Source organism: Xiphophorus couchianus, chromosome 23 (genome assembly GCF_001444195.1).
Source record: "Xiphophorus couchianus chromosome 23, X_couchianus-1.0, whole genome shotgun sequence".
Classification (NCBI taxonomy): Eukaryota; Metazoa; Chordata; class Actinopteri; order Cyprinodontiformes; family Poeciliidae; genus Xiphophorus; species Xiphophorus couchianus.
In genome coordinates this window covers 2886398-2911700 of record NC_040250.1, presented here as the reverse complement: position 1 = coordinate 2911700, position 25303 = coordinate 2886398, and the positions used below count along the sequence as shown (strand labels likewise).

The window sequence follows — 25303 nt, the reverse complement described above, 5'->3', positions numbered from 1 at the left end:
GGAAATGGCCGGCTTCATTGGTGATTTATGACCAGCCACGCAGCTTAGATGAGGGTTGATCTCTGCGGCTTAATGATGGAACTGTTCTTTAAGAAAAGCTAAAGTCCCAGAGCAGTTAAGACTTTGCACTCGATTTCTGTCTAAGCTATTCTACAGTCCTTATAGTTAAAGGATAACTCTGTTACCATTTTTTGAAGAAATGCTGATTATCTTTTAAAAAAGAACGTCTTTGCACACCCAAGGCAGTTTTCTGAAGTTACACTTTTGCTTTTACATCTGCTGTAATCCAATTACCTTCCCTCCATTATGCATTCACCATTTTCTGCCACGCTGCTGTGTTGAGCACCACGGGCTGTTTGGCCCACTGTCATAGCAGTGTGCTCGTGTAAACAAATTGAATTTGTGTAACCTTGCTGACGGGTACAAACTGCAGAGTCCAGTCTGGCTGGTGAGAGCGGCGTCCCTAATGTTTGGAGCCCAGTGGAAACATAGTTATTACGGCCAGAAAGAGTGAACTCACCGCCTACAGTGGCAGTCGGCTTGTTTTGTTATATGGATGATGAAGTTGATGTATTGGTCCCTCGCATGCGCAGAACAGCCACAGTCTCTCTACACAGTGATGAATTGCTTCAATACTTTAGGCTATTGGAAAGACTGGAGCACACGAGATCTCATCTCAACTCTTCCTTTCCATTTTCTCCGTTTTTTATTTTGGCAGATCTCAAATAAATTGTTTTGTTTTTTCCTTTTGTTCTGTCTTTGCTTCCCCTCTTTGCTTCCTTGTTCCTCCATCTATGGACCCACTTCTTTTGTCAAACTTTTAATGAGGTAAAAGGTATGCAAGGCTGCACTGGAAACACTTGACAAAGCACTTTTGAAAGATTAAGGCTGACTAACAGCACCGCGGTGCCTCGCTGCCTTTGTCTCTCCACCCTTTTCTTTCTCTGCATCTGTCCACTTGATCAGGAGGCTGTGAGGATGAGCATTGCAATAGAGGCAAGATTAAAATCGGATGTGAATTGGGCTGGAGATTGGTTTGCAGACTGAAAACGGAAACAGAGAGAACACTGGGGGAAAGATGAACAATGAGGGAAGGTCACCACTAACGACATGGTGTGAGAAGACAGTCCTGCTGCTGCTGCTGAGTTGGAGGATAAAATTGACTGGGTTTCAGGATTTGCTCTCATATATGCATGGGAAGTATATATATAAATATATATACATCTTCCTGCCACTTTACCTATTGAGTCGTTTAACAGCATCTCCTCTCAGAGTATCCAGAGGCTGCTTTGAAAGCCATCTGCCGGCCAGTGTTTTACGCCACCCATTAAAGCACTCAGGGTGTTGTGTGGCTTTTAGCCAGTATTTCATGTCATTAGTCACTTCTAAGTGAATTTAATGAGAAATAACCTGTTGCAAGAGCCAAATCAGCCATTATTTCTTCCTAATGCCTTATGATAACCATATAGGTTAAAACATTTGGACTATTTAAGTGTCTGCAGCTCATTTTGATTGAATGATTGTGTAGTTAGTCTTCATTCCCTTTTTTGAGAAAGGTTCTCACCACCAAAAACAAACTGTTATACAGTATTCATAGCTGACTGCCCTCTGTTTTGCAGAGTATGGTATGTCATGTTATTTACAAGCAGAGCATTTGATCGATTGTTTGTTGCAGTAGGAGTCAGAGACACTTTCCATAAAAGTTTCATATAGTTTGCTTTCCTCTTTGCCTCAGCAGGAGTTTCTGTTTGGATCGTAGTTCTTGTAGAGTGGCCCTATTGATTCTTGCATTTATTTTTAACTGTGTTTCCCATTTCTCTCCTTCACAGTGGCAAACATCTTGTGGCGAGAAGAAGGTACGTCTGGGATGCTCCTGGTCTTCTATAGCATTCATTAACCTGAGTTAATTGAATTTGTGTAATAGAGTTACTGAACTGTGATGAGGAGGATTAAATGATTTGTTACTTTAATCGTAGATAGCATTGCTGCCAGCTTATTTCCATTTTAAATGTTCATACTTTGCAGCCTCAGGAGTTTTTTCATGTATGTGATAAGCCTGTTGTTCTCCTGCAGGTCTCGGTATTGGAAACATGTTTTATGTGTTTTATGAAGACGGGATTAAAGTGATTCAGCCAGTGGCCTGTGAGATACAGCGGCACATCAAGCCCAGCGAGAAGCTACTGGCTCTGCAGGTGAGTGATCATGAGAAAAGTCCAGAACTAACTTTGACCAAAGTCTTAAGCCTTTTGTTTGATGTAGAGTTTAAAACTAAGCAGAAGACATAAAAACACACCATAAAGGGATATAATTTAGTGTTTGATCACTAGATCTTTATGATCAAATTGGTGTGTTTTCTTCAGTCATCAAACTTTATATTCCAAGTGTTTATAAATTTGCACAAACCTGAGTTTTGCTACTTTTAATTGGTATATTTGTCTTATTCTTTTAGTCAAAATTTGACAGGAGAACCAAATACTTTTCCAACAATTCAAACTGTTGTCTTGATTTTCCTAGCAAACAATTTTCAACTTTTATTGCTGATGTTAATTCAAGTTTTCCTGCACATAAAGTGAGCCTATCTTGAAAATTAGTAGAGACATGACCGGAGGCAGGGCTAAAATAAAAACATATATTTACGTCTAAATATATGATGTAAATATATATTTATTTATATTTATATAACTTTCTACTGTGAAATTCTGGGGTCAAGTGGAAAAATATATTTTTGTGCTTTTTTTTCATTCTTAGATTAAATGTTAAATGTTTTAAGCTTAGAATGTCACATTCATATTTGTTGGTGAACCACATCATCATAGGATTGGAAAACATACAGTGCATCGTTGTAGAATTAATACCGCTTGAAATTTTCACATGTCCTAATGTTTTCCAACAAACTTTAGTGTATTCATTATAACTTTTATGTATTCACTTCACAAGTTAGCTGAAGTGAAGTGAAAAAAAATGAAACATTTTCTGAACAGTGAACACACCAACACATTTCAGCTGAGTCTTTAGATGTGTCTCTTTTTGAAGTAAGAAAACAGTTCAGACATGTAAAAATCCTTCAACTTCACAATTATACACTAGATTATATCAATAGATGCTTGTAAGATGATAAAATACAAAAAGCTTCAAGCAGCGCACATACTTTTACAGGATACTGTATGACTCCTTCCAGACATAATTAGATCATATCTCAACAGTATGTTTCCTCAAGCACCTGCATGATGTACAGCTGTGTTGTCTTCCTCTGCGGGTGCCACGTCAAAAAGAAAATATAGAGCTGTCTTCTTTCCTCTTGCTTTTGGAGCAAGCTTTGTAAATAAATATTTGCAAGTTTTGCAAGAATAAAGCTGACAATAGAACTGGCTGTTCTCATAAGTTGTGAATTTCAGTGCTTTCTGTAACACCTATTGCAACAAATGATGCCTATTTAAAATCTAAATATTTTTCAAATATGTTGCTGCTTAATTTGGGCTTTTGAGCTGCAAGCTATAGACATTTATTGGGGAATTACATTATTTGTTATTTCTTTTGATTACAGCTTTAAATGAGTTTGTGATGTTTGCATATTCTGTAGTCCAGTTATGTTTTTTTAAGAAAAGTACCCAAGGCACAAGGCGGGCTTTTGGAGTGTCAAGTCAGCCTGTTTAATTTAATGCATTGACAGACTACATGCAATCAGAGTTGGTTTCACCCCTCAGTGGACTGTTTTACACCCAGCCAGCCCACCTTAAATCACAGTTTATCACCTGAGCTCTCAGGCAGAAAAACATTCAAAGCATTAAACTGATAGATACCTGTTAGATTTACATGGTTTCTCCAATGGACGTTTTCCCTCCGAGCTGCTTTTCATCCTCCAGACCTGTGCTGATTGGATGAAGGTTATACATAAAGTGAAACCATGAATGCACAACAATCAGCCAAGTGTTCCTCTGAGAGGTGTGTTTGTATTAGGATATCAATCACTGTGAGTGTTGTGATGCCAGTTCTACAACCGTCTGGCTGCCCTGCATCGTGAACACGAGGCCATTCCCAGCATGACGCTCGCATTTCCTCCATCACAGAGGGGCATTGATTGATTTGTTATGGTAATCACACAGCCTATTTATTATTATTGGCCAACATATAGAGTAGTAAACTGTGTTGCACACTGTACAGAGCAATACACCTTAATGTTCAGTCATAGTAAAGTCAGTGTTTAGCAAAGGTGGTTTAGCGTACTTTGATCCTTTTCAGAAATATTCTGTCAGCCACACAGCAACTAAGCCAATTAGTTAGGTTTCAGAATTATTTTTAAATGATATGTCCAGCTTGATCAAGTAAGAACACTAAACATGGCATAACTACAGAAGTTGTACTTTAAGAAACTGACTCACCAAAAAAAGGGTTTGTTTGGCTTCAGATCAGTTTTTCAGACAAATCCAATAGATTGGCCTGTTGAATAATGACACAATCTAAAGTTTATCTTTAGTAATACTTTAGACAAGGAAGTAGGAACACTTAGAAGTAAAAATGTTTTGCTGTCTGTGAGCCTGTCACAATAAACCACAGGAAGCTGATTTAAGCTCACAACCAATTCACATTTTCCTACAATTCTCAGAACTACAGCTACAAAGTTTGAGCCAGTCTAGAACTTACATGAGATATACTGTAAATGTTCAGTGAAATGTTTATTAAACTTATATTTGCAGTTGGTTTCACTGCCACAAAGTTTAATACAGCTTTTAAAAAAATTAAAATGCCTTAATTTCCCTGTATTTAAAAAGGTGTTACGGCCCCCCCCTTTTTTTGTGAGGAGGGGAGTAACACGACAGCCACAATCATTTGACAGAGTCCAGGTGAATGTTGTAAAAAAGAGGGATTTATTGATAACGAAAATCCCGGAAGCCTCACACAAACTGTGGGGGAGAAAGGGGCGGTTAGGGGGGTGCCAAATCATAGAAAATAATAAAACAAAACAGGGCCTAACTACCGTCTGAACTAAAGAAACAAAAAGAAAACAAAAACCCTGTTTATCTAATCTAACAAAAGTTTCCACCAAAACTTTACATGGGTGGCACCCACCTCCTTACCTAGTGTATCTAACAGAAAATACACCTACGTGATGAGATGTACAGGGTACCCCAAACTTACCTCGCCCTCTAACTCCCACCACAAACCTTCACACAAAGAGCAACAAGACATGCGTCAAGTAACAAAGCCAGCCCCCCCTCCCCACCGCTCCGCTCTCCTCTCCTCAGCTGGGCTGCTTAAATAAGGCCTCCCTGCATGCTGATTGGCCCATAGTTGATGAGGATCAATCAGAGGAGATTGACACCAGCTTTCCCTAGTACCTGTGAAGAAACAAAGGGGGAGGGAAAAAAGAAACAAACAGCCTGCCAGGCATGTAACAAGGTTGCAAACAAATTTCTAACCATCTGGTTTTATTTAAAAATACAAAATCAATTTGAACATTTTTAAAATAAAATGCCATATTGATATTATTATTTGTCACTTTTTATTTCCTAATTTGACAGGGAGAAATTTTGCCTCTTGGACTTAGTAGTGATTTCACACACCGATTGTATTCACACTTTTTGTAATTCTGTTCCTTCACACCTGTGATGTATTTAATAGCAACATATACTGTATATACTTAGTTATTTTCTGTAGCGGGTTGCATATCCTGCAAAAACACTCAATCTTACCAGGTATTTTTTCCCGTTTCAAGTGCAAATATCTTAATACACTTGAAATAAAACTAATTTGCAAGTAACTTTTCAGCAAGATATAGGAGCTGTTTTTATGTAAAAAAAAAAATTAATATTGATAAAAAGTACTTGCTCCACTGGCAGATTTTCTCACTTATAACAAGACATTTCTCCCATGTTTAAATGCCCAAGCACCACACTTTTGAATGAAATGAAACTGGTTTTAATTGAAGGAAATGATGAAACATGAACTATCAAAATAATTAGAAGTTTCATATGTATTAAGTGGAAGGCATTCATTATTGTTGTGCAAACCTGAATGGATTTTATCAGCAATATTTTATTGTCTGTCACCAGAAGCATCATCTGAGTTGTCAGCGCTCCAGCACAAGGCTGTTTACTGTAAACTCTGATGATTAGCAAGCTGGTTGAGAAAAATAATACCGGTTGGACACATGACTAAAATCTGAAAAAAAAAATTTAAAAATATCCCACGCTGTTTTTTTTTTATGCATGTGGATGCAGTCCAATTTCCAGTAGCTGCTATGTTTGATGATTCATACTTCAGCATGTGAAACTGGATGTGATTTTGAGCAAGTGCACTGAACTCTCCCCATCCCTAATTTTCCTGCCTCAGGGAGGATTTTTATTAGCAGTTCTACTCCACTAAGTCAGATAATTTGGGTCTTAAACGTTGTTCTTCAAAAAGTTACACAGAATATCTCAACCCTCATTTTTTCTATACTCATCTGCATTAAGAGGACAAATCCATTGCATATACACTCCATATTTTAGTTGAAAGGGATATAGTTATTTTTTAAAGGCTGTCAGCTACTACTTAAATCACAATCACATAAAGCCCACCCACACACACTCTGACATATGCAACGCGAGAAAACTGAGAAAATTGAAGCCGCCTCCATTCACACCCTCAGCTGGGTGTCAGATGTTCGATTTCTCACCTCCTAAAGATCAGTGAGGTATTTATGGTCCATAGAATCAAATGACCACTGTGTGGGTCTGCAGGGGTGATGCTGAGTTCAGCACCGATGACTCAACATTTACCTCAGTAAATGCAGGAATTTGAAGATTTTAAAACCATTGGATGTGAAACAGTAACAGATGGCGCTACATCTGGACTTCAAATGAAATCATAGTTAATGGAGTCAGAGATATTTTTATGAATCCAAATAAATTAAATTGCTGTCATTGTTTTTCATATTTGCATTTTGACATAACCTGGTACTGGATCAGATTTCTGGACAGCGTTAGGTTTTGGGGGCTTTGGAGAGCATGAAGGGAAGGAAAAGTCCCGAGGCAGAAGGCTGACAGGTTTCCAGTTGGCTGAGAAGCCTGGAGCTGCCAGGGCTAGACGCAGAGCAGCTGCAGATCATCTGCAGGCTTTGTCCTGCACATTATATATGGACAAATGAGAGTCATTACAAAGATTTTGCAGGAAACTGCAAAGCTAATTTATCTAAGTTGCCAAGATAACACCACTCATGTCCCTATCAGTGAAAAAGGCAGCAGTAGTAAACAAAACACACAAAAAAGACTAAGGGAAGATAATTGGTTTTTAATGAGATATATTTTCTTGTGATATGAAAAGCAATTAGATCAAAGAAAACGTGTGTGTGTGCTTGTGTGTTTTGCAGGAGGAGGTGTGCCCAACCTCGCCTGGAGAGGTGGTGCAGAGGTGTGTGTGGTCATCAGCTGTCAACGTCAAGGACAAGTTTATTTATGTGACACAGCCAACCTTGGGCCGAGTGCTCATAGTTGACATCCAGACTCAGAAAGCCGTCCAGGTAATTTTGTGGATAAATGAGGAAACTCAGTTGCATGCTGGTCTTGGAACACTGAAATGTGCATCACCTTTACACAGAACAAACGATCTTTGTTTTTGCCTTTTAAAAACTTGAAGGTTTTCAGTGTTTCACATTGATCCGGGGCAGCGAGTCACAAGAGTGGTCAATGTGTCATTATCAATGGTGGGTACTGCTAACTAAGAAGTTATTTAACTTATGTTAGTTAAAGGATGCAGACTTCAGGGGGCTTTGTTGCAAACCATGTGAACCATTTTCACAGAAACATTCTGTGAAGCCTGTGGCCTCGTTCAACAGGACAACGCTTCCTGTCACAAAGCAAAAATGGTTCAGGAATAGTTTGAGGACAACCTGTGTGAAGGTTTGACTTGGCCACCAAATTCCCAAGATCTCAATCCAATCCAGCATCACAGGAACATCTGATCCGTGGAGTTCTTATTTCATAAATTACAGGATTTAAAGGATCTGTTGCTAACATCTGGGTTGGAGACACCACTGCCCAACAAAAGACCCAATTGGGCAAGTGATCATAATGTTGTTCAGAAGCATTCAGTAACATAAACAATTAATTGCATGATTACACTAAAATACAATTCTAGAGTAATCATGCAATTGAGTACAAGTTTGAATTTTAATCAGAATGAACAATCATTTGCATCCTCTTGTCTGAATGTTGGGGTCAGGCTGATTTGGCATCAATAATAAAATGTTTTATTTTAACCAGACATGGTATAAATCAAGGCCAAACTATAACTCAAGATCAGTCTTCATCAAGCAAACGCTCTATAATTAAACTTTCTAGTTTTAATTTATATTTATGACTCCTTATGGGTGTGAAGTTTGTCATTTTAACTGATAAAGGCAAACTGAAGATGAATCAGTTAAATTAGTCATTTTATTGAGCTAAGGTAAGCGTTCAGTAGGATTTAACATTAAGAAACATTCACAAGGAGAAAAAGACTTTGTTGTATTTGTCTTTAGTCTTCCTGCTTATCAGAAATCTTGGAAGGGCACCATCTTTCCTCAGTTTCACTTTTCAGCTTTAAGATCAGCCGCCTCACCTTTTGCTGACTGCTAATCCTTGACCTGACCCATTTCATCCAAACTGTTACTGTCAAGATCTGCAGTTAACCTTCACATTGAAGTGATGACCAGGTGACCCCGGAGGGCCGGCTCTTTGTGGATATTGTCGCCTGGCAGCCCTTCAATTATTGTAACATGACAACACTGCCAGGTTTTTTCACACATATACTGCAAGAAGCAGTCCCTCTAATAGTGAGTGTGGCAAACTATTTATCCTCCAAGGGTTTGTTATTTTTAGGAAGCTTGGAAGGAAAATGGCACCATTTCTAGACGTCTTCATCCTGAAACAGTCTGGAGAGCAGCAGTGAGTGAAATCATTGGAGTCAGTGGGTTTTTGGGTGTGTCACAATAAACCAGGGTGGCCCAGATCCCCACAGATGCTCCTGACACCATGGTAGCTGTTTACAGAAGGCTCTCAGGGACCTGCCGGTAAACAGGCTGGTGTCCCAGAGTCTGTCACAAGCTCATTATTTAGCTGCCTGGAGGTTTAGCTGCACTGCATTATGTTACCAGTTGTTAATTAACAACCTGAACCTGTCACTTGTTTTGAGCAGAGACTAGCTGTAGCTTCCTCTCATTTTCTTGTTATACATAAGTAGGACCCTGAGAAAATGAATGCATACAATATGCATTATTTTGGAGAGTGACGTGGTTACTCTTGCTAAGTTATGTAAATTTTTGTAATATCTTAATTCAAGCAGTCAAATGTACCTGCATTGCTTTCTGTGCTTCATCTCTGATGGCTCCTTTGTGTAGAAAGTTACTGCAGCATATTGGCTGAGAATCTTCATAATCTTCGTCAGTCTGTAAGAAGCTGTTAGTTGGGAGTAAAAGAACGAACACCTGTTTTCTCTGATGACTACATGCGCCAAGATTAGTTGGGATTCAAGAGCTATTCTGCTCTTATCTGCAAAAACTCCCTCAGGAGCAGTTTACCTCCTGAATGATGCAGTGCATAATATGCCAAAGTAAACAGTGATATTAGGAATCCAAAGCAAAACAGATAAAGAAACAAAACTGCTGTCACAATGGAGTGTTGGAGTTAGTTTGCATTGTCTCTTCTGGAATGAAACTGCTGCTCCATTCCTTATTCTCTTTGAGTCTCCGGAGTCTCAGGCTGCCTGTCTGCACTCAGGTGGACATAATGCATGAGGAGTTCTTCGCTGCCACTCGTGACTCATCTATTGTTCTGACTTTTTTTTTGCTTCCATGTGTCATGAATGAACAAAGGCTGAAGGCAATTACCTCAGCGTGGTAAAGCAATTCTGTCTTTCAGCAGTTGATTTGAAATGCAGTTTTGCATTAAATATGGCCCATGCATAAAAAAATTGGCAGTTTTTTGTTATAAGACGACTTTGTCTGACTGATCCCAATCCATTAGAGTGCAGGTATTGTTTCTTTAACTTTCCCACAAAAGATTTCTTCAAAAGCAATGTCAAAATTGTTTTAAATAGATTTTTTTTTTTGCTGCCTTTAAAGCCTGGCTGTGATTTGGTGTCCTCTTTCAGACTGTAGGCACCGACCCTTATCCAGTGACGCTCCACTATGACAAATCTCATGACCAGGTGTGGGTGCTGAGCTGGGGAGACGTGGAGAAGAACTTCCCCACTCTCCAGGTAAGTCAGCCATCAAGTTGTGCATCTTTCTTATTCGTTCATCTGTAGCAATTTGTGTAGGAAAAATTCAAGGCAGATAGTGAAACAGAATCTTTTTAATTCAAGAAGTGTTGGAAAAATGTAAAAAAAAATAATAATAATAATTCAAATCCAAGGCACCACTACCATGCATCCCTTTTCACTCAAAGTTATGACACAAATGCAGGCTAAATGATCTCACTTGGACAGTAATTAGGAGCCAATGAGAAACATCTTAAAAGGGCATATGTCATAATTCATCATATATTTCCTTTTCAACTCTGTTCAGGCTTTGAGCTCATGATGAATGCATTCCTTTCCATGTTTGAAATTCAGAAATCTGTCAAAGGAAAAGTGTGAGGGTGGAAAAAAGGAATACAACCGGCTGAGAGTGCCAGTTGAAAGTTGCAGAAAAGTGATGTTACACTTGAAACTCCAAACTCAGCCGTTACAATGTTCACCCAAGATTAAAGTAGTAAAAGCAAAGTCTTGAGCTGAAATTTTAGTTCATAAATTAGGATTTACATGGTGTTTTATGAGATCAGGAAGAGAATATCAGGAGAAAGGTTATCTGAGTGTAGCAACTTAAATATCTAGCAAACTGGCACCTTATCTAGGCCTTTAAAAGCATCCTATGAAGAGGAATTCAGTTTTCCTATGAACCAAAACACATAAAGTTGGAACGAATGGATGGAAAGGAAGTTAAAATACTGATATGCAAAGAAATGGCAGCTGCAGTCAACAACCACTTGGCAGAGATGGAACAGAACATGTGACTAGAAAAAACGTTACAGCTCCTTGTAACTTGTCACTGCTGCTGTGCAGACAGTAAATTGTATTAAAGAAACCATTTCTTACCTGATGCACCCAATGATCTTAAACAAGTAAGTTTGCCTCAGTGTCCTGGCCGTTTACTTGCTGCTTAGACTATCTGTTCCCACTACAGCATGAGCTGTGCTGATTTGGGTTTTTCATTTACTAAATCGAAAATTATATTTCTGTCTTAATTTTAAAACAAAGACAGATGTGTAAGCTGTATTTGGAATTAAGTATTATGTTTTTAGAGCATGAATAAAAATGCACATTTGTGCCATCACTTATTCTCTGTGAAAATCATTGGAAAGGCTTTTTATGTTTTAGTCTTTTTAATATTTCACACTTTTTACGGTCTTAGGTATTTCGGAATGTAAAATCTCATATTTTGGCTTATAAACATTGTTATTCAGAAAAGGTTTGCAGGTTTTATTCCACATAGAAGAATTGGAAACTAATACTCTTAAATGTGAATTCTTCCATAGAGGCCAATTCTCATTTTTCCCAATATTACAAGCGTACATTAATCACTCAGCCTCTGAGGGATTTTCAATTGATTTGTTTCATGCTTACCTAATTAATAGTCATTTCCATTTGAGTGGTAAAGTATTTAGAATGTGACGCATCTTTTTCTGAAACAGCGCTTCGGCTTTTAAGAAAAATGACTTCATTATAATTTCAAATTTATCTTGTCTACAGATTTATTTTTAACTAATCAGCTTTATATTCACAAACTCATCTCTATTGATTCTCCTCAAATGGCAAGAGCCAGTCGATGTCAAGCTATATCAAGTCTACAGTACATGTTGGTATGAAACAAAATGAATGAAGCCAGATAACATGTGGCACAGAGTTTTTATCTGTTTGCTCCAGGAGTCGTTTGAAGTCAGGTAGAGACATTATTGGCTTTACTGGAAAATCTTTCTTGTCATTGCAGGCCCAGAAATTCATAATGCGCAGGTCGATCCGTGACAATTTGTTTTGTGCTTTGTGCCACAATCATATTAAACTCAGCCCACACACAAATAGATGCCTGCATGACTTCATGCATGCTGAAGTATAATTTAGACACTGAGGGCAACGGCACACATCAGCGTCTTCCACTGTGGAGCTCCGATAACACGGCGGTAAGAGGCGGAGCTGATGAGTTTTATCAGGAAAATGAAAAACAACATGTCAGCTTTACAAATATTTCCTCTGGTTGAGATGGATTCAAGATGAGGGCTCAAATGAGGAGGCACTGGCAGCTCTGAGTTTGTTCATCAAGGTCATGTTAAACACCTACCTGCTCCTGTGCTGGTGTTCAGGTGATCAATCAGGCCAGTGGAAAAGTCTCCCACCACACAGTTCACACCCAGCCGGTCGGCAGACACTTCGACAGGGTGGAAGACTTCTTCATCCCCGCCTCCAGCCTCATCGTTAACCACGTCAGGTACGTGCAGCAAGAAACAACAACTCTTTGAACACAAGAGCAGTGCTGTGTTGGAGACCAACTGTAAGTAGAGCAGAATGTTGAAGTAGTAGGAAAAGGTTAAATGGTTTTTGAGTATTTCCACAAACACTAAATGGTGAAGAGTTTTTTTAACCTGCTTTATTCTGATATTCTATAATAAAACATAGTAAACAAAAGTCACTGAATTAATCATTAGTCCACCTTTTACTGTGCAGTAGTTTGCATACGTTCTCACACCCCTTAAACCTTTCCTCATTTTGTCACATTGCAACCACAAATATAGATGCATTTATTGGGGTTATGATAGACCAATGAAAGCAGTGCATAAAGTTGAAGAGGAATAAAAGGGATAGTTTTTAAAAATTAATTAGTAAAACTCTGAAATGTGCATTCAGCCACCAACCCAACCAGGTTTTCTCACAGTATGTTTTGTCTGTTCCATGTTGGTGGCTTCACAGCTGGTTTATCTTCTGTTTTCAAATAAAGAGGTTATCAGAAGTCTGTGAGATGTTCAAAATCTCAGGTTTTATAATTTCATCCAGCTTTACGGTTCAGTTCTCCTCCACTTCATCCCTGACACGTCTGCTGTTTCTTGTTTTTTTATGTTTTTTCACTAATGTTCTCTAACAAGCCTCTCAGACCTTGACTAAGTCGTTGTCTTTACACAAATATTAACTTTCCTCATTTACTAATTAGGCGAAAGCTGTTAGTTGAACCCGGTTTTCTACAAGCTGTGCTTCTCAAAACAATTTTATAGAAAATTTCAAAACCCATCCCACTCAACAGTGATGGGCTACTTTGTATGTTTTTTTTACATGCAATCCCAACAAAATATTCTGAGGTCTGTGACTAAATGAAAAAATATCCATATATTTTTATATCTTTTGCTTTAATAATTAGATGTATAAATATATTCATACATCTAATCTTTACTGTGTATTTTATACAATTCCATATTTATCCAAACTGCATCAGGCGACTTCGATATTCAGAGTTAAGATATTATGAAAAGTCTGGGCGCAAACAGGTGGTCTGCAGGACTTCAAGGTGTTAATGGTCACCTAGAGAGAAGGAATAAACACTCTGCTATGTGGGAGTGGTTTGTGCCACAGCTGTAATTAGATCCTCTGAGACCTGCAGGACAGATTATAAGAAACTATGGCCACATCTCCATGTAATGGTTTTATGCTGTTTTTCACATGAAAGTATGAGTGAAATCAACTTTTTTACACACATTTTCATGCTTACCAGCACATGTACTGAAAAGAAATTTCACCTGCTCTTCATTTTGGTTTTCCTTTTATTCTGTTCTATATAACTCATAAAGGTAATGGCACAAAATAGATGTTTTTTGTGTCTGTGCATTTTAAATAAATGTCAAAAATCAATTGACAAAGTTTGCTATGAAACTTTACAAAAATATCCAAATTAGGAATTATAGGGAAAACAAAGAAATTAATGTATTTCAGTGCATTAAAAAATAATTTTACTCTCTCCAAAGCAGAGATCGAAAAACGTCTGTTATATAGAAAGCTTAAATCACTGCTGCTTTTTGTCTGAGTATTTTGTTTACACATTGTACCATAATTTATTCCATTCAGAGGAAGAAGGCCTTATTGATTTATCAGTTTAGCAACATCAGTGCTGCATGAAGCACATACCTATAATCTATTGCTTTCAGTGACTGTTTTATGACCAGATTCCCTCAGTGGTAACTTTGAGCGATCATTACTCATTAAAGAACAGAAGTGCAGTCAGAAAGCACCTTCAGTGACGTTTCTTTTGGGAAATCAGTGTTTAAAAATATGATTTTAGACTTGCACAGTAGAGGAACTTTTACAAATATGATTTACTCTGCGGGAGCTGCTGTTATGCTCTCAGGGTCTGTAACTGAACTGTAAAACAAACATTACATAAAGAGTCAAGTTGGTAGAAACTTCTTTAAGAAAAAACGCCACAGGAACAAAAAAAATGTGAGCAATGAAAAACTCTTACTTTTTTAGATAAACCTTTGAATTATAAGTTAATAAAAATTACCAACATCAGCTGGACAAACAGCAATGGGGATAAATAGTGAATAATTTAATACATGTTGAACAATAAGAGGTTTTTTCCTCCTGCTGATTTATGACTGCAGGATAAATCAGCAGTAAGTTGCCTCCTTTTGTACTTTTTTAAAAGCTGAGTTGTGAGTTTAAAAGCTGAGTATTTTAAATTAAGCTACCAAATCCCAGAAATTGTTGTCAGTGTAGAAACACATTACATTATTGAATTAATATGCTTTGAATTCTTATGTTTTATCTTGTTAACCTGTTTAAGGTTAAACCCTGTTTGCCCTCCAAGTAGTTTGACTTAATAGATGTGGATTTTCCTTATTTGTATGATGTTAAAATCCCAAATTGAAGTAAATCCTAATCCGTACAGCAATGGCTATGCTTCCATAAAATCAACTAACTGCTATTTTTATTATTTCTTATTGGAATGCTTAAATAATTTAAATATTTGAAATGAATGTGTGAATCTGCAGTTTCACCATCTGCTTTCTCTAAAAGTCTTCCTGGGCTTCTTTTAATGAAAACAGTTTGAATTCATTAAAATTTAATTCACTATTTTTAACATGTTGCATTAATGGCAGTAATCAAGTTCTGTTTTTGGATTATTCATCTTTTATTTTAGGGTGATTTATATTTATCAGTGTTTCAAGAAATGCAAATGTACCAAATTTAGGAAACCAGGCCAGTTTTCCTCTGCAGTCTCTGGCAGGATGTGTGTTGATACCGTTTATGTCTTTATACCCCCATTTTCAAACAAATGTTTGGCTTAATTTTATTTTGAAGAAAAACAATTGTTGGTTCAATGAATCCCATTACAGTGACTGATTCACATGGTGGCTTTCAAGCAGATATTTTCTGTTCACATGCAGTGACAGCTGGGTGCTCAAATGGCATAAAAAATGATGAATGATGACAAGACTGAAGTGGCTGTCGGCATCGATCAGCTGATGTTCTCATTTAATTGGAGCCTGGCAGCTCCTTGCATATTCCCCATGATCATCTGCTTTAGTGTGATGTGCCATTAAGACTTTTTTTCCCTAATGAACAGCGTTTTCACTGAACCTTGGTCATATTCAATATTTCCATTTCCAGTCAAACTTAGAAAGTTAATAGCAAAAATTTATCACAAGCTTAAAAATTTGTTTGAAGATCCCACAGTTGATCAATCCAGGAATAATTTAGCATTAAACTCATCAATTTTAATCTTCAAAACTGAATTAGTACAACATTTTTTTAATTTTATTTTGTGAGGCCTTTAAGTCAAGGCCTCACAAAACATATGTAGTATATTACTATAAATTAAATATACAACTCCAATGGATTAGCTTACATGTATATTAATGAATTAAAATCTCAAGGTAACTAGTACTTTCAGTCAAAAAGGAAAAATTGTTACATATTTTCATTATGTGATATGTTTAATTTTATTTTATTTTTATTATTATAAAACGCCATTGCTAACAATGCTGGCTGTTTAGAGTAGTGTATCCAAATATATGAATGGAAAGTTGAATGGATTGAAAGTGTGTCAGGAAAAGGTACAACAGAGATGATTCTAGCCTTGAGGAAGGTTATACAAAGCTCATTTCAGAGTTTGGGGCAGGAATCAACTGAGTCAAAAGCTGCCAATAGAAGCATATCCTTTTCTGGGTCGTAAACAGAAGAAAGATATGAAAACTGTACTTACAGGCTATGCATCAGAAAGTAAGTATTTGATCATTTTAAAGTTTCCTAACTTACAAAGAATCGAGGAATCTGCAACTTTCATAGGCACAGAATTTGGTTTTGTGACTTCAGTTGATTGAGTGCCTCTGTTGGCTCAGGTGGGTGGAGCAGGGATTGAACCATCAACTTGCTAATTGCAGGGCGAACTCAATAACTGTTCAACTTGGAACATTTTATCTGGTTACTACATAGTTGAGCTTTTGCAACAAATTTTGATTGAATTAATTTTTTTCTCTCTAAATTTCTCTTAGATTTGGTCTCATCTTTCATCGAAATGAGCCCGTCATCTACAAGATCAACCTGGAGACAACGTCTTATGTTAAAAACATCAGTTTATGGGAATTTAACTGCATCCCTAAATCTGTAGCCTACACCCATGTTGGTGGCTACTACTTTGTGAACTGCAGATCCGACTCGACCGGCGCCACACAGCCCCAGCTCATCTTAGACAGTGTTACAGACAGCGTGATTGGGCAGAACCGTGACGTCACAGGCACCCCTTACATGTCTCCAAATGGTCACTACCTGGTCACAGTGGATGACGTCAATGGCCTGATGAGGATCCAGGCCATTTCTGAGCGGGGAAAGATCCAGGAACCCTTCGACATCCACACCAACCTGCACCTTTCCGATCTGGCGTTCCAACGCTCGTTCACAGAGATCCACCAGTACAATGTGTTCGGCAGCTCTGGCCGTCAAACCGACGTGCTGTTTGTGGAGCTGAGCACCGGCAAAGTCAAGATGATCAAGAGCTTGAAAGAGGCCATCAAGTCGTTCGACTGGCCGTGGAGCAGCAGGAACAGGGTCATGGTGAGCAGCGGACTTTTCGGCCAGTACATCATGACGCCGTCCAGGGAGTCCCTCTTCATTCTGGACGGACGGCTCAACAAGCTCAACTGTGAGATCACCGACGTTCTCAAAGGCAACGTGGTTGTATGGGTCGGGGATTCTTAGGTCATGACGTCAAGACTCACTGGGTTTTGTTTTCCTTCAAAGGTACAGTTGCACTGAATTTTGTTGCTGATTGTTTAATTTTGTAAGAGTAAAATTAGACACAGAATTAGAAACTAAATTGATTTGTTAGTCCACTGTCTGAAGGCTGCCATTTGAACTATAAAACCAAGGAGGGCATAACTGATTAGACTGTTTTTAAGTAGTTAATTTATCTCTACCTGGACATTTGCCTCTGTCAGAAATGATTGGTAGTAACTACTAACATTTTTCAGAAAAAATCGTGAAGAATTTGTAAATGTATGCAATATTGCGTTTATTAAGTATGTGATAATGCTGTAGATAATCCCCTGAGAAAAAAACAAATGAATTGGCAGAAACACTGGTAAACTGTACACTCTATATCTGTCCAGATCAACTCTTGCAGTTGAAGTTCACCCATCCCCAACTTTTTCCTTGTGCCTTTAAGGAAAATACCCTCCATCTAGGGAATAAGCATAATTATTCCCAGTGTGGCTGCAGACTCCAGATCATTCTTTGACCTCTTCATTCACGGTGCGTGTGGGTCTTCACAAATCTGCCGCTCTCATCTGTATGTCCGTCTAACGCAGCTGACTGTCTAATTAAAACGAGCCCTTGCTGTGATCCCATCTTGTTTGAAGAGGAGACGGAGTCCTTCATTATGGCTGCACACTCCATAACCTTTGATCCAAAATTATAAACCAGCTTTGGAGGGTTTTGACCACTATCGTATTTTTTTTCCCTTTATTTTCCAAAGCGGAAAAATGAAAGTCAGTGGTGATGCTAAAAATCCTACTAGGTTTATACACAAAGTTATTTAACAATGTCTCCCAGCACAGAGTCAATATAGTGATTGCTTAAAAATGTAATGACTTCAATTTCCTTGGACCAAAAGAAAGATGTTAATGTACAGTTCAGTGTGGTAAACATGCTTTGTCTGCTCTGCTTTGCAGCATGTTTTCAGTGGATGTTTTAATTGTGAACTAATGAAAAAAGCACTCTGGAGGATGGTGTAGTTGTGGTTTTGTGTAGGTGGTATTTGAGGACAAGCCTTGAATGTTAGAAGCAACATTTTCAGATGCTTCTGCAGTAGATGTGTAGCTTGCAAGACACGGAAAAACTGTCTCCTGCTGGACATATTTCTATGCATTTTCACCCTCTCACACTGACTCTGTAACACAATGGGCAAATGTAACTTAAACTCAGTTTAAATTTAAATGTGTATTTATTATATAGAGCTTTTCTGTCTTTCCTGTTCAAACTTCCTCATATATATTTTAGTTTTAATTTCTGTCACGTTTTTCTCTCCTGGAGACAAGAAGGAAATGCAGATAATGAACTCTGTTCTGTACATAGCTGCCGACTGTGAATCCATTAGTCTTTCATGTGTGCACACATTGTTCATTTTACAACCAAATACTCAGCACAGTCCTTTTACAGAATCAAAACATTCAACTGTCATCTTCTTCCTGTTCCTCGGCACATTTTGATCAACGCTTTCAGCTTCATATATCCATGTGTTGTATGTTCCTTCATGTGATTGTTATTTAAAAAGAAACCCCGCTTGTCATTTTACTCAATAATAAAAGGTAGATAAAAACATGTGGTGTTTTATTTAAAAGAAACATTTAGTCACTGGTAGTTTCACCTGGCAGCAGAGCCACTCATTACTATTCAGCAATAGCTGCAAGAATAACAAGGTCAGAACTCTATTGTGCTTTTGGGTGTATTTATCTTGAAACAGAGGGTGTATTTCTAATTAAATGATTGTTTTTAAATACAATTAACAGCTTTGAAGGTTTCTGACATTATGCAAAACAGAATGATTTCAAAGCTGTATGTATTGAGGTGCAAATCAAATCTTTGTTTACTTTTTAAAAGCGTCCCTGCTATTAACACATCATTTTCGAACTGACAGAAAGATAAGTCAAACTTAACCACAAAGTCCTTCCTGCCTTCCTGAATTTAGATTTTAGAGTATTTTATGAGTTTAACAAAAGGTTTGCAACTTGAAATAAAATTTGTGTGGAGAGTAAATGTGCTCAGTTTATAAACTACTGAACTGAGAAAATGTTCCAACCTAAATTTAAAATCTTTCTTGCCAAGGTTGAGCATTAAATGCAACGCATTATAAATAAAACATGATGTAGAGGAAACAAGACGAAGTTGAATGGCTGAATAAACAAAGCAGTCCATTTTAACAAGCAGGAAAAGTTTTTGTATTGATGCAGCAAGTTTAACAGCAAGAGGAAGTTATTTTGTTCTGAAAGGAGCTAAAGTTATTTAATGCAGCATTCAGATACTGAAACGGTTGATCACAATGTTACACAGGCAGACTGCTATGAGTTGACATTGGTCTGTTAGCATCCATGATTGATTGCTATATTACGGCTACATTAATTTTAGTTAATTGCCTTTTTATCAAATAAAACTGGATTTAAAAGGCAAAGTTTTTCAATTCAAACGAATGTTCAACTTATTTTTGATGTACAGTAATGTCTGCTGTGGAGAATTAGCCGTTCTCCATGCTGAGTTCTTGATGAATGAGGTTACAGAAGAGTCAGTGAGTTGAATTCATGAATTTCATTTATTAATACAGCTGGTCCATTTCACATGCCACCTTTAAGAAGTCAAAATGGCCCCCTAGAAGGGGTTGTGATCTCCTTTGTTAGCCTCTACATAAGTTACGCCCCAAAGAGGGCGTTACCTGACTCCTAGTATCCTGTAATCTTAGCTTTGAGGGCGTTTCCTAACGTCATTTCTTTTAGCTTTAGTTTAGCAACTAGCTAACAGCGATAGAAGGAAAACACAGAATTATTTATTCTCAACACTGCCTGGATAACTGGAAGGTTTGCTCTGATTTTATGGTGTGGTTGATCCAACCATTAAAATCTAGACACATCTAAAATATCTCACTGAAAGTAAACCAACAGCTTCACACTTTTTACAAACATAGTTGCATGATTTCAATGAGTACAAACTGTTTAATACTCATTTCTACATTTTACAGAGCAGAGTGTCTGCCATGTTCTATATTGAGAAGTATTCAACATTTCTCTGCTACTCTTATTCCCAGATGTATGTTGGGAAATACTTTTATTTCTAGGAGAAACTTTAACTTCTGAAAACTGAATTATATTTCTTAAAATGTTCAAACGAAGAAATATTTATGCAATGGAAAAACAAAACAATTGCAATAATTATCTGCCTATTTAGATCATCCCTGAAAAACATTTTAATTCTATATTAGGTGCTCTTGTCTACAGATTATGTATGACTCTTTTGCACTAATTAAAATCAGTATTTAAGTAGCCTTGTTACCATATACCTTTTCACTCTTGAGTCATTTCTTGGACAGCTGCTTTGAGAAGTGTGAAGCCCATCCACCTGTTACAGTAACTCGTGCTCTTGTCATGAACACTCCCTAATGCATTCCTATCCACAGCAGTCCCAATTTATTTCCCTCCCTGACTCACACAAGCTGCTAGTTGATATGAATATTCTTCCCAACTGAGCCTCCTTTAAAAAAAAAAACAAACAGCTGTGCCCTGGAAGTCCTTTAATTATCTATTGTCAATCCTTTATCTTGTTGCGGTCACACAGGAGGGCTGCGAACCGCTCAGTCACGTCTCACCTCCATCAGAAGAATTTAACACCACACTCTGCCTCCTGCTGTTACTCCATTCATAATGCAGGCAGCCTAATCAAGACACTAGCTCTTTAATCATGCAGCTAAAGCCTGGACAGTTCAACCTCCCCAGTCCAACCAGTACAAAGAGTCAGATGACTGATTGAGGCTGTGGGTTGTGCTGAACTTTGTTCCAGTTGTGATGCTTGATACTCTGTTTCCATGCGCTCCCTCTTCAGAACAGTCACTACTTCTGTGTAGAAGAGGAAAAATATATACAGCTCTGGAAAAATTCGGAGACAACTTAAAATGATCAGTTTCTTTGGTCTTAATCTTTATATGTATGTGTTAGAAGAAAATGAGAAATTGTCAAAATCATAAAAAAGATTCAGTGCCTTCAGACCTCAGATAATGCAAAGAAAACGAGTTCATATTCATTTAGGAACAACAACACTAATGTGTTAACTCAGGAAGAGTTCAGAAATCAGTATTTGGTGGAATAACCAGGAGGTTTCCAATGGTTCAGTACAGAGGTCTCTTGTTTTTTTCCAGAGCTGCATATCTGCAGTCTTTGACAAAGGATAGTGAGTCAAAGTTGATACATGCACGAATTTAGAACATAAAAAACATGGGGAAAAAACTGTCAACAGTGACAGTTTTTTTTTCTAACCAATTAGTTAGTTGATAAACTTAAGGTTAAAGCATAGAGACCAAAGTGTTGGCTTTAAATTGCATTGAAAACCTAATTTAGGTATATATGTTACCTTACTGTGCACTAATAAAACATTAGCCTTGCAGCCAACAATTAATTTTTCCTCAGCAGTGGTGTTTTGTTGGGAGCGTGGACGTTTTTTTTTTTTTGTTTTTTTTTGTCGGTGCAGTTCATTTGTTTTGTTCTGATCAGCTGTAACAAGAATCTCACAATTTCTCAATTTAGCTGGAAGCTTAAAAATATATGGATTTTTTTTAACAGTGGCACCAATAGGTTGTACTGACGACGCTCTGGTGTAGGAATTTGTACAGAAGGAAGATTTTCGCTGCACACGCAGAGACTGCTGTTCTCAAAATGATAGCTGTGATATTCATAAATATAATTCGCTAAAGACGGCTTAAAATGTCAACTTTGGTTCTTTTGTCTTTGCTTTGCAATATTAGTGCACTCTGTTTTGCAGCAAGGGTTCTGATTCAGTGTGACATGGCCTCTGAACCCGATACAAATAGATTAAGTGATGTTATGTTTTACATGGAATAATATTTCTGCCAAAGAGCTTTTAAGAGCTAATTTTGGGCTTCTTCAGAGCCAGTATTAACTTGTGTCCTGCCTGATCTGGATGTGAGTAGAGAAGTCGAAGAATGTGAATTTACACCTGACATTGAAATCCATGTTGAGTGATCAGATCAATGTTACCTGCTTTATTTGCAAATATTCCCTTTTATGTGACAGAGTGGGCTGTCACATGAGCAATCAACCGGCCTGCTGATGTATCTGTAACGCTGCACATCCATCCATCAACTGAACCGTTTTATTTAGACATCAACACAGCTGGGAGTCATTTAAGTCACATTTTTGTGGTTATTTTGTCTACAGACTCTTCATAATAACCTGCATAGTTTTACAGATGCTATGTGAGAGGGGAAGCATAATGCTTCAGACCTTTCATCATCCCTGGACAGAGATTTTTACCTATAAAATCACAGCACTACAGTAAAAAGATATGCTGTATAAATGTGAGCAGACATTCTGCAGGGGAGATTTTATGCTTACCAGGAGACATTTTATGAGGAACTGACCACATCAGGTTCCCACGGCTTCAAATGTCATAAAACATAAAGTACATCTAAAAAGCAATGAAAGCTTACACTACATCCGAGACAAATTCACTCACCCACACAGTGTCCTGATATCCACTAATCAATAAAATCCCGACAGGAGAAAGTTGCATTTTTTATTACAGAGGAGAATTCCAACAGGACAGACATCAGGAAAAGTCTATAGATGTATAGCAGGTCTGCAAATCTCAACAACAATTTTACAGAAATGTTCATTCAGGTAGATGCTGCTGTGTCAGTAGGTGTCCCAACACAAATTCAGACAGTTAAATTGATGGTGAAATTAACATCAAGGCCTCCTCTGAAGGATGTCTGAAGAAATACCCTCAATGCGTCCACAACTGTACTTAGCACCGTCCAGACACAATCTAATCACCCAGGACACATGTCAATGGGATCCTTGCGTTTATTTTTATTTTTATAAAATGGAGATGATATTTTTCTCATGGAAAATAATTATAGCCTTCTCCATTAAAAGACTATAATTAAGACTGAACAACAAAATTCCCATGACATCCTAAGCAGTACCACAGGGATAAAGATCTTGTCTGCTGTTCCATGGACAACAGTCCCTGAATCTGAAGCTTTAACAATAATTGATTGTAGTTTCCTTCACAACACCCTGAGGAAATGGTGACTCCGGGTGCCACTGACAGGATCCTGGATGTTTTAGATGTCTCTGCTCCAACACTCCTGAATCAAAAGGTTGCATTACTTCTTCAGAATGTCACAGACCTTTTAGTGAACAATTCACTTAATGTTTTGGACCCAAGAAAGAGTAATCTGGTCCACTCTTGCCTTGTCGCTGAGGAGCTTTTCTTTTCTTTTTTTAGTGTGTTTTTTTTTTTTTTGGCACCAGTGGCCTCTCTTGATTAGTAACTTGACAGGAAGAAGTGCAGAAAGAGAAGGGGAGGACATGCAGTCAATAACTCAGGCCTGGAATCAAACTTGAACTGCTTCAACACTGAGTGTAACTTTAAACAAAAATAGTGTGGCATAAGATTTTAACAGTTTTAGGATTTTTATTTTGTCTTTGGTAAAAGATCAAGAGTCTCCTGCTAGCCCTAGACTCTCCATGTTTGTTTTGGTTGCATTTACCCAGAATTCCCTGCGCTGTAGTCTACTTCCTGTTTTGTAACGGTTTCTGGTCTGCTTGGCATTCACATTCAAACTGCACCACAGTTCATTTCAACCGGAGTCGTGGGTTAAAGGCTTGCTTTTTTGGTCACATCAGAGTTTCACTGCACAGTCACACCTCCAGATAAACCGCAGTTTCTAGGTTTCTGGAAAAAAAAAAAAAAAAAAAAAAAAAAAAACTTCCAAATGGATGGGAGTTTTGACTTTCAGCTCATTAATTCAGTGTTCAGTGTTCAGCTGTTCAACAACTGTTTTTTTCTACAAATATGTTTTTAAATGTATAAATCTCTTGCCAAAGTACAAGATAAGAAATAAAACTAGTCATTTGGATTAATTTATAAATCAAAGCATAGAGGTGGCCTTAAATACTGGACATATGGTCATAGCAGCCTCCTCCCCACCAGAACATGGTTTAAAAAGCAACAGCGAACTCCTTGTTCCTTTAGTTGTTCTTTTGTCATGCTGAGCTGGCTGTCATGACACTGTGGCCAAACGGACTCCTGTGGACACTGAGCAGCGCTGGCAATGCAAGCCAAGTCCTGTCATAAAGATATAGCTGAGTGATCCTGTCTTGATGGCTCCCAGGTCGGCCGTGACAGAAGCCAGCACCTCCGCTTAACATGCGCCTCGTCTGTCCTTTTGCTGTTCAGTGTGTGAGCAGCAAAAACGCAGCGGTGGGAGAGTTTCATCAAGGTCAAAACAAGGGAAAGAGCTCTGGAGTCAAACTGTTCCTCCCCATCACTTTTTATATCTTTATATGACACATTGGAGTATTGAGTATCATGTAAGTGATGCTAGTGCAGACATTCACAAAGATTAGAAATAATACAGTTGTGTCACATTGCCCAGTCAATTATTTAGGAGTGTATACCTTCCCTGTTCTGTAGTATTTACTATTTTTATACTTCTAAGATTTTATTGCAGCATCCCAGTGTTATTTTATGTAAGAGCGCAGGTTGTTTAAATTGCATATAGTCTTCTTTCTTTAAAGATTAGTATTTAGAAGCACTGCTTAATGCAAATGGCATGAACCAGTTGGTATAATCTCTTTATTGCCATCATTTCCAACTAAAACTAGGAAAAGCATGTGCCACTGTGTTCACTGTAAGTGAACCAGGTGTCCTGGTCAGATGAGACCAAAATGTTACTTTCTGGCCTTTCATGCAAAATGCTGCCTGTCACTCTCAGCATCATCCACCAGGTGAAATATGGCAGCAACACCATGCTGCTGGGATGTTGTTCTTCCAAACAGGGACAATAAAGGTGGTTACAGCTGAAGGGAAGATGGAGGAAACTAAATACAGAACAATCCAGCTGGAAAAATATTTAGAGACTGCAAAGGATTTGAGAGTAGTGCCACATGTTTCACATATTTAATTGTAAAAAAAAAAAACCTTAATACTTGCATTTTATTTCATGTATGTTTCGTTTGTGTTGTCTACATTCTGAAACAATAAA

The 25303-nt window shown here is 37.9% G+C and overlaps 1 protein-coding gene across 2 annotated transcripts in view; it reads left to right on the top strand.

Annotated features, from left to right (window-relative positions):
- Positions 1-18852, top strand: part of fstl5 (follistatin-like 5) — a 189020-nt gene extending 170168 nt beyond the window's left edge. For both annotated transcript variants that reach the window (XM_028009467.1, XM_028009466.1), the window contains 6 exons: positions 1830-1856; positions 2074-2192; positions 7349-7498; positions 10108-10215; positions 12354-12478; positions 16530-18852. In XM_028009467.1, the coding sequence (XP_027865268.1) occupies positions 1830-1856; positions 2074-2192; positions 7349-7498; positions 10108-10215; positions 12354-12478; positions 16530-17232 (1232 nt within the window). In that variant the 3' untranslated portion in view covers positions 17233-18852. The remainder of the gene's footprint in view (positions 1-1829; positions 1857-2073; positions 2193-7348; positions 7499-10107; positions 10216-12353; positions 12479-16529) is intronic.
- The last annotated feature ends 6451 nt before the right edge of the window (positions 18853-25303 follow it).